Raw genomic sequence first — 14991 nt, 5'->3', positions numbered from 1 at the left:
CAATTACCATAAATTAAAAATGATACCAATGTAAGAAAAACAGGACAGATTAGCAAAATGATAATAACACTTTGTGCAGTGAAAAAAATCAACAAAACAGAACAAAAAAATATGATTGCAAGGTGTTAAACAGATCATTTAAAAAAATACACGAAATAGCAAATTATGTTTGGTGTATGTTTACTTGAGCACCTTGTGTCAATAGCATGATACAATATATGGGATTGTAAGTAGCTGGAACGGATTTACACAAATAAATCTATCAAATGGAAATGAGAAATACTGAATTCACAGTCTCCTTTAATATATAATACCTCAAGTGCCAAGTGCCTTTGGCTTTGCCTTTATCAGGAACCTTTCCTGCACCTTGGATCCGTCACCACTGAACTCAGTTGAAGAGATCACACTTAAGAACAAATGTACTCACTCTCTAGGATGTCAAGCACAAAATTCATGGTGGTAACACAGTTGCAGCATTGATTGACAGCTGAGGGTGATGATGGCAGAGTGACCGCTGTGTCAAAGTGAATGAAATTTATGATCTGTGCATCAAACGCTGCCTTAGTGAAAACCTGTCAGTGCTGCACAGAAGAAGAAGAGAGCCTCAGTCTCTACCAGAAACAGCATGTGCTACACTGTGAGTGACTTTGAAACAATAAAGACATAGATAGTGCCAAGAAAACAGATTGTGGATAGTTACACAAGTGACTGCAGCCGTGCTTTCCTTTGACAGAGATTTAGATGGCTGTTATATACAATGGAGTCCTTACATCTGTTGTTTTTATCTCTTTTCTTCACTCTATCTCGCTGCTTACTTGTGGCTGCAGAGAGATAGAAATTATCATTACGTGTCAACAATTTATTGTCCTGTCTCTGTTGCCACAGACTTCCCTTCTAGGGTGATGTCTCACTTTGAAACTCTGTTTTACAGTACCTCATGTTCCAGTTTTCCAGCAAGCCACCGCTTTCTGATATGGCATCTTAAGTCTCTATTACTGCAGGCGCAGATAACATGCGCCATTAATGCTTAAAGACATTTAGATGGGAACGCATGACATTCCCCTGTCAGAATGTACTGTTGTGCGATCTCCATTTCAAAAGTGATAATGGGATAGTCATTGTGTTATCCCAAAAACACTTTACTACTTGGCTTGCAAGTGCAGTAAAGATGTGAATTTGTCTGTTGTCTCTGTGTTTGTGTGCAAACACATGTAGCAGTACGATTGAATTACTCTGCATAGTGCAGTCTTTGCACACACTTGAACACAGGCACCTGATTTTACTCCGGTAGTTGTTGTAGTAGTTGCTCAAGCTGTACTTTGCATACGATGCAGCGAGCAGTTGCTTTGACCTGATTTCCTATGACAGGAATTACTCGAGTATCCAGTCTGACACACATACACACAAATCTAACTCCCAGTGTGTCTTTTCTTTTCCCCCAGTCTCTTTCAAGTTTGCTCTGTTACTCCTCACTGTTCGCCACCAACGCGGAGTGAACCTCACCTGCTTCTCACGTGCTTTAATCCCATCTCTGCTCGCTCATATTTGACAGCGATTGTGCCTCAAAATCTCACACGGGAAAATCAGCATGCTATTCAGGCTGTAGATGTGTAAGCGCCACGCCACAGATTTCTAAAACGTGCGTCGCAATCCAGATTGATTCACACACTGCACACCCTGTTAACCTCTACTACTATCATCCATTTTTTTTAAGTGTGTTTCAGCTTCTCTCTGTTCTTGTTCTCGCTGTGTCTCTTCTTCCTCCTTCTTTCTCACATTCCCATCCTGCACAAATCCCTTTTTAACACAAAGCTTAGTAAATGCAAATCAGCCTTAAAGGACAAAATCATAGAGATCGCCCTACAGACACACATAGTTCATATTGCACCATGCCCTGTGGTTTGTTGCTGCATGATAAGTGCATTATAGTGGCGTCTAAACGTACTGCGCTCAAGCTCCAACGTTCTATAAACTATCTTTATCGGTAGTAAATTTGAGGCTAGTTTAAGACCGCTGATGAACACTTAACCTGTCACCACACCAAAAGCCGCACTGCAGCAGCTTCGCCTCTCTTTCTCTCTATGTCTTTAGCTGTCCTATCAAATTTAACACTCCCCTCTCTTTTTGCCTCTTGCTTATTTTTCTTTCTCTTGCTCCCCCTGCTGTGTCTGCAATTCTTCAGTTTAATCAAACAGCCCTCCTCACAATCTGTCTGTCTCGCTCTCTCTGCGTTATATCTATAATATAGCTCAATGGATCCTTTCTTGCCGCCTTTTTTTTTTTTTTGGGCTGAGAAGGTAGAGGATAGTCCAAAGAAGCGTGCATCTGTATGAGTCACTGCATATGTGTGTGTGTGAAGAAAACCAGGAGGGGGGTGTGTAAGGAGGCGAAGAGCATTGCGTCATTGGGGGTGTGTTGAACAGGAGGTGGGCTGAGCCGGCTGCCAGTCAGTGACGCCAGTGGAGCACGTGTGTTGGCTATGGCTGGGAAGACGTTGTGCAGTGGTTATCCGGCTGTAGGCGAGAAGAGCTAGAACCAGCCGCAGCTCCGTGTTGCCGAAGGGGTGACCGAGAGAGTGCATGTCTGTGTGTGTGTGTGTGTGTGTGTGTGTGAGAGTGTGTGTGAGAAAGCGAGAGATGAACTGTATGCATGTAGATGCTGCATGAGCTGCAACCGGAGCTGCTACTGGTGGTGGTGAATAATGCAGACAGGGGAACAGAGTTTGGATAGCATGCAGTGAGCCAGATTAATAATGTATCGTGCCGGTTATGAGCTCTGCTTTAGTTAGTTTTTCTGGAACCTGTAGCTGCCTACTATCTGCCTGCTTTCCTCACTCACTGACTCCCCCGCATACCTTTCTGCCTGCCTGCCTTCCTACCTGACTGCTGGACTGTCTGACTTGCTCAGAAAATGTCTCACTACCATTTCATCAAATGTTGTAAGTAGCCATTCAGCAGTTCTATATTTATGCATGCAAGTAGACTTGTCAGCCATGGGTGTGTGTCTGTTGCATTAGCACTTACTGTATGTTCAAGCTGCCATACTGTATGAGTTCACATGCTTAAGAATTCTGGTCATTTGCTGCAGATGCAGCAGCGGTGTGGTCTAAACTTCAAATGGGTATTTGTGCCCCCCCCCCCGTGTGTGTGTGTGTGTGTGTGTGTGCGTGTGTGTGTGTGTGTGTGTGTGTGTGTGTTCGTGCAGTAAGTGGGTGTGTGAGCTTGCTGCAGAGAGCTGCTGCAGATGAGTGAAGTTGACCAGTGAATGCGGCAGGTAGCAGCAAAACGAAGGAAAGGAAGATGAAGTAAAGCCACAAAGATGCAGCTCCCACGAGTGTCTGGCATATTCACATCACACTAACAGACTCACAGAGAGAAAGTGGTTTCAAGGAGAGAAAGACAGATGGAGAGAAAACTGATGGTGGTTTAGAGGAGCACGGGAGAGAGGGAGGGGATGGCATTATTGGGAAATGGATGGAAGGAGTGACATAAGGAATGTGGCCAAATTTTGAGTGATAGATGCAAATATTTGAGAGGCAACAGCAATGAAGACCGGAAAAAGGGAGAATATAGGAGGAAAGATAATTGAGTGCTATGATAGAGGTGATGCAGGCTGTCAAAGTCTCTCCTTCACTCTAAGAACCCACCTCACCTCTTAATCATCCACATCCCCTCTCCTACATATCCTGCATATTTATGGTGTCTGCAGCTTATAGACACCATAAATGTGAGTTTGTGTGCATTTAACTGTATATGTGTATGTGTGGTATTTTGCAATTTACAACCTCCTGCAATGGTGTTTGTGTTATTAGCCAAAGCCTGCTGGAGCCTGCATGGGATGCTCTACATTTAATCAATAACTGATAGCTTGGAGATGGGATGGCAGAAGAAGAAAGCTCGCGCTTTCTTTCCCTCTCTCTCTCTCTCTCTCTCTCTGCATATCCACTTAATCCATATCCCAGATTCATTCAGACCCATTTCCGATTAGTCCTTTCCTGGTCTGATGTATTTGTCCACAACCATTCATCACATAGTAGCAAGAGTCAGTGTATCTTGTTATTTTGACCACTTAGTGCAGACGTTATGTCCTAATATTTGAAAATAAATTGCAGGTTATTAAAAGGTGATGTGATGTGCACGAAATTTTATGTGGAAAGTGAAGTGCACCTTACTAGAAGCTGAACAAAAATGTTCAGTTTCTAGTGATATACTCTCCTCGTATTTAGCCTATTTTTATACCCATCTATCTTACATGCTTTGTACACCTACAGTTCATGTGTGGGCTGTCAGCCCTAATATGTCATCTTATTTGTTGTCTGTCATGGACTGGGAGTTTATGGATTTGTGTGACTGTAACCTTGAATGTATGCTTAATAGATGATGTATTGGGGTGACAAAGAGTGTGGACAAAGAGGATACAACCAAGGAACAAGCAGTAGGAATACTGAAAAGTATTCTGAGGTGTGCGCATGTGTATGTGCAGGTGTGATGCACTACACGTGTCTGGTCTTGATGGTCTGTTTCATCTTTTTCTTCTTCTTTTTGATCTTCAACTCTGCAGTGAATGAAATAGATACGATGACACAATACACACCAGTCAAATTAAAGGAAAAAACCCTTAATCCTTGAACGCCTACAGCAAGGTCATCCTCTGATATGTCGTAGGAGGTATTTTGATGACACTGTTAAGATTCACGTGTATCTTTCCTGGGCAGAGTCACTATAAATTAATGCAAGATTGCTCAAATTGATCCCTTTTAACCTATCATGAAGCATTCCTTTCCTGATGGTAGTGGTCTCTCTCAAAATTATAATGCCCCCCCTTCCGTAGATCATGAAGGATCACTGATTGGAGAAATAAGTATAAAGTTAATATGAATCACATACTGTCTTCACAGCCAATACCTCTCAGCCAAATTGAAGATCTATGTGAGACTTTAGATGAACGACCATCATGTGAGGGGATATCCTTTGGCAGAGTGATGTTTAATTCCCCACGGAAGAGATATAGAGACTCACTGAATTAATGTCATGTTGCAATTAAGCTCCTCTGTAGGCATGTGGTAACCCAACACCTTATTAAAACAATTTATGATGGTTTTTCCTTTAATTTGTCACGTGTGCATATAAGAACAGGAGAAAAATAAGGCAACAACTGTGGGACTGAGAATGCAAGACTGTGGAGACACATTGTCGTATATTATTAGAAAAAGCAGTAGGTTGAGTGTGTTTCTGTGTTTCAACCGTTAGCCAAGTTCCCAAAATAAAATACAGTTGAAGCACCTGGCATGAGCAGTATAATAATGACCCCCACCCACCACTCCCGTCTGGAACTTGAATACAAAAGAACGCTTTTTTTACATGTCTGTCCAGAGCAGATGGCACTGATGTATTGTGAAGGAAGTGTGTGTGTGTGTGGGGGGGGGGGGGGGTGCAGGTGTTCAAATGAATGTGTAGATGTATATCAAACAAAAACAAACAAAAAAAGCACACAGAAGCATCTTTTTGTCTGCTAGGACGTCTTTGTTTCTGCCTGATAAAAATCCAAACACACCCCAGCCCCTTCAAATGACAGCTTCTGGTATACTCTAAAAAGTAACAGCAATGTACTTATGCCTCGACAGTTAAGGACTTCTTTTATTGTTAGGTTGCTTTTCACTGTTGAAAGAAAAGCCCCAGTTTACAGTCTCAGAAAGTTGGCTCTAGTGCCAAGATTCTCAGGTGGTAGTGCAAGTGCTGGACTGGGGAACAAATGTGCATAGCTCTTATGCATATTACACTTATATGAGATAACTTGCAACACTCTCTAATGTGTAAAAACAATGGAAAACTAACATCACAGATACAAAGTAAGAAACAGACAGAAAACACCCTGGGACAGAAATAAAACAATAATGTGTGTCTGATACTGTTATTTCCTCTGACGGTAAAGTGTGACCAGTCACAGTCTGGAGCTCTGGAAAAATAAGATATTTAAGACCTGATAAAGTTGTGACAAAGAAACAGAAGGTGTTGGAAAGCATGCAGTGCTTTAAAAGTGCCCTGCTAACAGTATTTTTCACCTGCTGAAAACACTGATGTGTGCTCAGTCACCCTAAAAGAGAAGCAGACAGATGACGGAGAAAAAGAGTGCTACATCAGTGAACAGACAAAAATACTCAAAGTAAGAGAGAACTAAATCAAAAGTGGGCAAAGAAGAAAAAAAAACAAGCACAATAAAAGAAGAGCAGTTTGAGAAATGTAAGGAGTGGGATATAACATGCCCAAAGAGACATAAGTTAGTGAGTCATTGTCTGTGCAAAGACTATCTTGTCTTCATGTTTTGCTTGTCCTCTGGGCTGACTATGACCTGAATTTGTCATATTATCAGTGCTGTCATGACAGTTCGTCTTCTGTTTGCACTTTAACTTACTTTGTAACAAATTATTATTCCTAAAAGTGTTAGCATCTTTTGATTTTTTATATTTCTACATGAGCTCTTTTGGTCTTCCGAGGCTTGGCCCTCCTGCTGTAGAGTCCCACTACTTTACATCACCCAAGCAGACCAGAATAAGTTTCGCAGCTGCCTTGTGATGAGATCTGTTTGGCTACGTTCCACTGAGAGGCAGATAGATTATGCACAGTCAGAAGAATTGATACACTCTGTTAGGACAGAAAAAAAACAACACATAAAATATTGTGGTGTCTCACACAACCCACCCCAGGGCTAAACAATGAGCAAATATCCTTCACAGCTGGGATGCTAAACGACTGCCTGCACACAACTGGGCAAAATGCTGACACAAACAAAAAAGGATGCAGCTTGGTTTAAAAAAATGTTTTTAACAGCGTAAATCAAGATGCCATCATTCCCAAATTATTAAAACTGTTAACTAACTGAAAATTACCTGAGAAAATCATGTAGTCATTAAATGCCCGCAAAGGTCAGGGCAGGAAGATTGGAAAGGTCGTGTAATGAAAATAAATAAAAGAAATTAGACTAATTAGTAAAATGATTGGCTATAAAAAGAAAGCGCATCCCAGAGAGGCTGATAGTTTCAGAAGTAACGATTGGGAGGCTTTTACCACTTTGTGAAAGAGCGAGTGGGAAAATTGTTCAGCAATTTCAGAATACTTTTTTAAATTTAAAATCAGCAAAGAATTTATTCTTTTATGTGCAAAGTTTAGAGCTGTACTAAACAAAATAATCACACTTGCTCTGCACTAATTGTTTGGTGTATGGAGTGCAGCATATTTTCTAGAATTATTGTCCTCAGTGAATTATAAATAAGCATAAAAAGCAGCTCTTGATTTGTTTCTTACATTTTATTTTTGCTTTTGTGCCTTAAGGCAAAGCTTCACAGATCTTTTTTATGTTTTTCTCTTCTTTGTTAAGCACATTAAGTTTACATAATAAAATGTGCTTTATAAATAAAATTGCTATAAAAAGCTGATATTTAGAGAACACATTACCGCTTCAACACACCTGAGGACATGGATGCTTCTTATTATCTGAGACATGTTTAATAAATGAATAAATAAATAAGATCTCAGTGTGCTAACTACTTTTTTTTTTTAAATGTAAGGCATTCTGGATAATAACTTTCTTCAAATTTATTCTGAACAAGTAAAATTCATAAGAGAACATCTGTGATGTTTGGAAGTGAAATGTTTTGAATCTCCATTCACCCTCATTACTTTTTAAAGGGTGTGTTTGTGGTTTAACTTTCCTCTCGCTGGGGTGTTGATGATTTTTCCAAAATGATTGAGTAGCAAAGTAAGCTAAGACCAAAATACACATATTTAATGTAGGGCACAATTTTCTTTGGTTCACTATCTTGGTGAACAAAGCTGAAGAACTCAGCTGACACTGTTTTGTTGCTGTGAGTATTTACAGTTATTACATGAAGATATCCTCCACTATGACCCAATGCTATCGCGTTACATCTCTTTAAGCTCATTATGTTAGACTGAAAACAAGATCACAGGCCAGATCCGATCACTGAGCACCTGCCCATATTCATGTGTTATCCAAAAATAGAACTACATCAGCTGGTGATTCAGCATAAGAGCTGCTGAGGAAACAAGCAATAAAGCAATAACAAATTCTGCTATTCCCCCTGTGATATCACTTTCCCTTCCAATGAGGGAGACAGCTTGGTCTGTGTAGCAGCTGCTACTGATAGACACTGGAGTTTGTACAGCTGTGGCCGGATGAACGTGTCAAAAAAAGGAAAAAAAAAAGATTACTAGAACAAATCAAGGTGAAAATATGACAGTTGAAAAATGACAGTTCTGCTGCACACTTATGATATGTTCATACTTTTCAGCGATGAACTGTGAAAAGGTTTATACTTGACATTTTGGCCGAAAACGCACCCACACAGAGTGCTTCTTTGACATGATATGATTGAGTCAGCGTACACTCTTTGCTAAAGCTGAACAAATGTAAACATTGCATACGTTTGACCTAGCAGTCTATATCGAGCTGGCCAAGTACAAAGCTGTGAAGCCGTGTGGGTGATAAATCCTCGACTGCTTTTGATAAAGTGTTGTCTCCTTATCTGAGTAACACCGGCTATTTTCTGACCAAGGCTCGTTTGCATATCATCCAAAAAAATCAACAAGTCGAGCCTGAGACCACAGCCCTAATAATAAATCTGGGTATCCACGCAAATCTCTGCTTGTCAGGAACAAGACTTAAAGTAAATGACATGTACGGCTGCATCTTTAGGTAAATTTGTTTCTGTTTTTAATCAGAGAGCATTTTCTTATTTACTGTGTAAACTATCATGGCAGACTTACCAATGTGGGGCCCATGTGGGCACTTTTGTGTGGGGTGTCTGGGGCCCTCCACAGTGGGCCCACACCAGCACCAATAGGACATGTTTAGCGGGATAGTGTTTTCACTCATTCACCAGGTTGTCCTCCTCACTGAAGCATGGACAGCTTGCATTCAAAACTTGAATAAAAACAAATCTTATGTAAAAAAAAAGACAAATGACGCAACATAATTTTTTTGAGATAAAACATTACTAATGTTATTTTGCTGTTTCTGGCTTTCTCTCTTTGTCTCTAGGTTGCTTCCAGCTATGTAACGTCTTTCGCCAGAACATGGAGATAGACCAGTGTCTGCTGGAGTCTCTTCCCATTGGCCAGCGCCAAAGGCTGGTCAGGAGGATGCGCTGTGAACAAATAAGGGCGTACTATGAGAGAGAAAAGAGCCTTCAGCGCCAGCAAGGTGGAGTCAAGGTTCGAGCCCTGCCCACGCACCGCAAGAAGCACCACGTTCGCTTCAGGCCTGCCGATATTATACAGGATGCCATCATTCATCATAACGACAAAGAAGGTGTGTGTTCGGATTTTTCTGCGAGTGGGCGTGTCTGCTTCTGGTTAACACGAGGGTGACAAGAGGGTAGCAGAGATGGCAATACCTGATTTTGAGAGCAAAGTGTTGAAAACAATCCCACCTACATATGCTGTTCAGTGACACTGACAGAGCGAGATGACATAAGAATGTTCTTCAACAGATAAAGAAAGAACATGTGATACGGCTGTTTGATTGGCTGATAGTTAATAGTCCATTAAAGCATTTAAAAATGGTTAAAAACACTTTCTTGTGTTCTTCACAATGAACACACCCGAAACTCCGGCTGATTGGGACCCACGCCCAGTTTCCCACCTTGGCTCAGGCGATTAGAGGATCATCAGGGGGTCCTTTTGTCCCTCTGTGGGGGGTCACTCCCACTAGGTTTATATCTGGGACTCTCCACCATTTGACCTTAGAACTGAAGAAGCTTCTCGGATGAGAGGTGAAACGTCTTCAAGCAACTTAAAGAAGTCCAGACGCTTCACAGACTTTCTTGTGGCTTCAGAATGACTGTGATTTTACTGATGTCGGCGAAAAGCGCCGTTGTCTGCCCTCCTGTGTCGGTTTCTGTGTCTGAGAATGTTTCTTTGTTCCTGTCTGTGTGTGTGTTTATTTATCTGTTACCAGCCAGAGAAAAAGGAGTCTGCAAGCTTTCCTCAGACAATAAAAACACACTAACTTCTGATGCTGACATCATTCTGTCACAAAACAAGCCTCTTGAAATTTAAAGGGTATTCACATTTTACTCCAAAAGGCACATCTTTTTGTCCAACCTTACCATTTTTCTTTTTGTCTATGACAGTCACTTGCCAGTCACCGACACATCTGTCTGAGCATATCTCCGTCAGTCCTTCCGGCAGACTTTGCAGGTCACTGTGTTAATCTCTGCTCCCTGGCTGCCAGTAAGATTCAGCTGGGGTATGTGGGAGCAGCTGGTGTGCCACTGCTAAAGCCAACCTGAAAACAGGGTTCACTGGCTTGGCATGGATCGCATACTCCTCTGCCTAATCACCTAAGCCCCACCATGATGCTCAAGTGGTACCAGGCCACCGTTTGTCTTGCTATGTGAGGGCTTTGTGACCATTTGGTGCTCAAAACAAGAACTGGCTCCAAATGAAACAAAATAGTAGATTCATGCAGAGGCGTCTGTAGATAAGGGAACACTTCATATCTTTATCTTTGAAGAAAAATACTGCCTTAAAGATTCATCAGCTGTTCTTTTTATGCTAGCTTGTCTGGTTCTTTTGGGTCAGTGCCTCTGCGTAAGGATCTGTCCAAACCACTTAGAGTTTACACTTGGAAGTTGGATCCATCAGCACTCAGTACTGTATATCCTGACAATGCCTCTTCTTTAGTATTCTTCAGTGGTGCTGGTGCTCGAAGTGATACGTTTTTCTCACTATCTCTGCTCGTGTTAGCCTTTTTTGTAAAGAGAGATAGGATTTGCTTCTGGCCAGGACTGTCCCAGAGTAATGTGGGAACATATTTGGCACTGGCAAACTTAAACTTAGGGTTAGAAATTAGCAATAGCTATGAACTCTGTGTGCCGCACATCAGTTTCATGCTCTATACTGGAACTATGGCTATGTGTATCATGCCTGGCTGATTTCCAAAAAGCTGTTGTTGGGGTTTAAACACAGTCACTATTTAAGCAGTAGATCATATACTGTATGACTTCCAAAAAGAGCCAATATTTTAATTATGTTATGCTTTCAGCATTACGATTAAGCTATCATTTCATGGATCCCTTCTAGAGTAAGCTCAAGTGATATACTTGTTAAAGATACACTTGTATTTTTAAAATGTCTGTTATCTTGAATACATTTAAATATCTCAACTTAATTTGTCAGCGCCGTCTGCTTCAGACGGTGATGATTATTGAAAAATAATTAAAGATGTTTAGGTGGCTCTTTAAGAAGCTGTGACTGAAAAAGACACAAAAAGAGAGATTAACAAATAAGACTCAGCCTTAACTAAAAAATAAAATTAAAAAAATCGAGGCACGAGGTGCTGAAACTTTGTCTGCTGACACGACAGCCAGATAATAAGAGATGCACACACAGTCTACACACACGCAGTCACAAAAGGATTTTGTTTTTCTTATCATTCGTCTTGTACAGGAAGTAAGATGAGGGAGAGAGAAGAGGGAAGGGCAAACACACTGAGAAAAGGGAACATTGGAAAATGGATGAAGCTAAATAACAGCAGCAAAGATGCTTTTGGATTACGAAGGATATCGCAGGGTTAAGGTTAGATATAGCACGGACACACAGCTCTAGCTGTAGATCTGAGAATACTGCACGTCATCTTCGTTCACGGGTTTATCTGTCATATGCAAACATCTGGCTCGCTTGTGTTTTGACATTTGGTGAAACTGCTTCTTTTTTTTTAAAACCAATCATCAGAATGTGAAGCTGTTGCTCTCGTAACCATGGAACCTACTATTAATATTTACCATGTCTTAACTCTCCAAAAATGCTATTTAATGACATTTTGTGCTGGTTTCTCCAACTTTGGTTATCAAATCTTGAGAGGTTTTTGGTACCTCTTTTTGATTGGTACAATTCCAAAACTCATCTTAAGACACCTGTGGACTGTATCCGCATCTTTCTTTGAAGCACTTTCTTTAAAAACCGAAATCTCATGAGCTCCAGTTTTGCACTGTGCACCCCATTCATATATCAGATCTTACACAGAAAATCACCAGTACTTTGTTGTGTTAGAACAATTTGCTGTTTTCTAATGATTATTGTTGTTTTGCATGCATGTGTATGTGTGAAGCCTGCAGCCCTGCTTTAGAACATCCATTCTTTAGACCAGTACTGTTTAATGGCTTGTCATTTAAGACATTCATAGCCTCATGATCCTTTAGTGTCTCTTGTATCCTGGCCTTTTTAGCTGCCGCAGACCTCGGGTCAAACCTACTTTTCTCCTGCTGGCAGTAAAGATTACCTGTATTATGCAACCGTATGCATTCACAGTCCCCTCAGTGGGGACTCCAACTCAAGTCAGAAATATTGTTATTTGGATCGGTCTCTGCACCAGTGGGCGAGCGTGTTTCCCCTGTGCCTGTGCTGCGTGTCTGTTCAGTGTGCACTATATGGAAGTGTAATTACTGTGTGAAGTGTGTCTGAATGGCCATCTTTCATTATTGATCAATGTGTATAGATCCATCCTGCAGGCACAGCACAGGGACTCATAGTGCAATCACTTCTCCACAGTGAGGAAGTCGGGAAAGTGGAGGTAATAAAAGCTTCCAGTCATGTGGAGTGTTTTGGAGCACTCCTTAGAAACATATCACACCTAAAGTACTAAACACCATGTGTTTATATCAGTGAAGCAAAAGCTTCAATACAAAGTTTAAGGAATCCACTTGACACTGCCCACGAAATACATTTTAACTCAAAGGAATTCTCTGTTATATCCATAATCATAACTATATCCATCTGTTATCATTAGATACTGTGTGGCGGATGTGCTGGACCACAGTTGAAGTCACTGTGATGTGTAGTGTAGTCTTATGGGAAGTTTCAGACACTTAGCTCTGTTCTGTTAGCCTTCCATCTATATATACTCTCCCCTAGGTGGTGAAACTTAACCAAAGGGGAAGAAAAATAAGTAAATATGTTAGGGATGGTAGGGAACATCACTTGATATCTCCCTCAGTGCACCACACTGGGATTAAAAGGGTGTCAGACATCTGTCATGTTTTTGACAGAACAAGGCCTAGGCCCACAGAGCTGATAGAAAAAGAAGCCCTTTTTTTGCCATCCTTCATAAATGTGCTTTAATGACAACTTTTGTCATATTGCAATGAAACTTTACACTGGAATTCATACTTCTCCGACCTTCTAATATTAAATGTATACTTCATTTGATGAGTCATGAGTGTCCAGACAGGTAAAATGAGCAAAGGATGTGAATGTTATGAAGTCATTTCTTACAGTTGTGCTCGGTTTGAAGATGGAATTTAATTTAGATGTTTTTTTTCTACGTTTGAGTATTTTAATTAAAATTACACAAAGGAAGAGAAGTACACATAATGACAGTTTCCCCTAAAATGGCCGGCTGTAAAACCGGATTAAAATGCATTCACATTCAATTTGCGGTCCCACTTTCCCTTTCCTGTCACAAATAAGCAATTTCAGTTTTTCTTTTTTTTCTTTTTGCAGGCATGATTTTACGAGGAGAATTCCAGTGCTTCATTGTAGAAAAAAGAAAGCGAGATAAAATATGCACCAGCACCATTTGTCTGAGAGTTGTCTTTTAGAGTAATGTGTTTCTTTCACTGGAGGACGCAACTTAAACAAAGTTGCAAGTCAACATTTATGGAGGGGTTTTGTCTATTAAATACTTCAAATACTGTGAGCGTGCATTGCCCCCCTTTGGTGGCATTTATTACATGGTTACAGAAGCTGAATTCCATTACATGGCCTTTTCTGGGGATAAGTAGGCAGTGGTTCCCTGTTCCCTCTTACAAGACTCATTATCTATTTGAAAACTCTACACTTGTGTTTTTCCATCATGAATGAAACAAAGGAGGAATGAAAAACTCATTTCAAAAACATGGGGCAGTGAGGTGAGACGGCCCCCCGTTTGTGATCATGACTCTGTGATAAGGACCCAAGAGACAGACGCATTTATAAGAGTAAGGGATTTGAACGTAATCTCATATAGGGCTGCCAAGGAATGATAGTTTACATGAGAAGAATGTGTCTGGTTGCCATACGAAGAAAATTGGCAATGCTGATGTAAGTGGCACATTATGGAGCGCACATTACAGAGATTTGATCAGATTCATAGAATGTCAGGGTACAGCAAGAGAAAGAAGAGCCACAGAATTGAAAAGAGAGCCATGAGAAAAGTACATCCAACCTTGCACTGTATCTGCACAACAGTCAGCGTGAGGCATTGTATCTATTTCAAGCAGTTCCAGTTCAACAATATGTAAATCTAATTTTCCTGAGTGGAGAACTGCTTTTTTAACAGTGAACTGCACATACTTTGCAATATACTGTGTAGGCAAAAGGTCCTGAAGGTGCTGAACACAAGCATGAGTTAATATCTAAATGAAAGCATGGATTTTCAGGAGAGTTACTGATTAACTTCATGTACAGTTTTATGTATTGGATGTAGCTGTATTTATAATATCTTACTGTAGGGATGTAACTGTGAAGTATTTTTTCCATGGAAGAAGAAGAAGGCCAATAAGATGTCACAGGTTTGGCTTTTAAGAATCTGAGTAGTTATCAAGGTCATAATGCTCTATTCATGTCCACCTGTCAATCTGTAGCTAATTTAGATTTCTCTCTCATCTTTCTCTTCTCTCTCCGTCGTGCTTACTCTTTTTCTATCAGGTCCTATGTGGTTGCCATGGAAACTGCACATACGTCTTGAACAGCTGTTTTGTGGTTGTCCAGAAAAGATAGTTGACTTTAGTTTTTGCGCACTCTTCATTTCACTGCCTGATTGAAGGGTGGCACACTTACATACACCGACTCACATATAAAAATTAATAAATATATAAAGACAGTTAATGTTGTGGCTGTGCTGTGAGATAAATATATAGCTGCCACAACTCCAGGGTTCCTTTTGCATTTTAGTTACGTGATAATGTGGCATCACCTCATAATGTAAAACAGC

The 14991-nt window shown here is 40.7% G+C and overlaps 1 protein-coding gene across 2 annotated transcripts in view; it reads left to right on the top strand.

Moving 5' to 3' along the window:
• The first annotated feature begins 2493 nt into the window (after window positions 1-2493).
• Window positions 2494-14991, top strand: part of myo16 (myosin XVI) — a 92381-nt gene continuing 79883 nt past the window's right edge. For both annotated transcript variants that reach the window (XR_014915459.1, XM_085433738.1), the window contains exons 1-2: window positions 2494-2938; window positions 9058-9327. Coding sequence is in view for 1 of the 2 variants with exons in the window: in XM_085433738.1 (XP_085289864.1) it covers window positions 2911-2938; window positions 9058-9327 (298 nt within the window). In the remaining variant the exon portion in view is untranslated. The remainder of the gene's footprint in view (window positions 2939-9057; window positions 9328-14991) is intronic.

This window comes from Copadichromis virginalis, linkage group LG16 (assembly GCF_057382275.1).
Source record: "Copadichromis virginalis isolate Kocher_CV1m ecotype Utaka linkage group LG16, C_Virginalis_male_GT1.1, whole genome shotgun sequence".
Classification (NCBI taxonomy): domain Eukaryota; kingdom Metazoa; phylum Chordata; class Actinopteri; order Cichliformes; family Cichlidae; genus Copadichromis; species Copadichromis virginalis.
The sequence above is the reverse complement of the archived record's forward strand: the minus strand, read 5'-3'. Positions and strand labels throughout refer to the sequence as shown.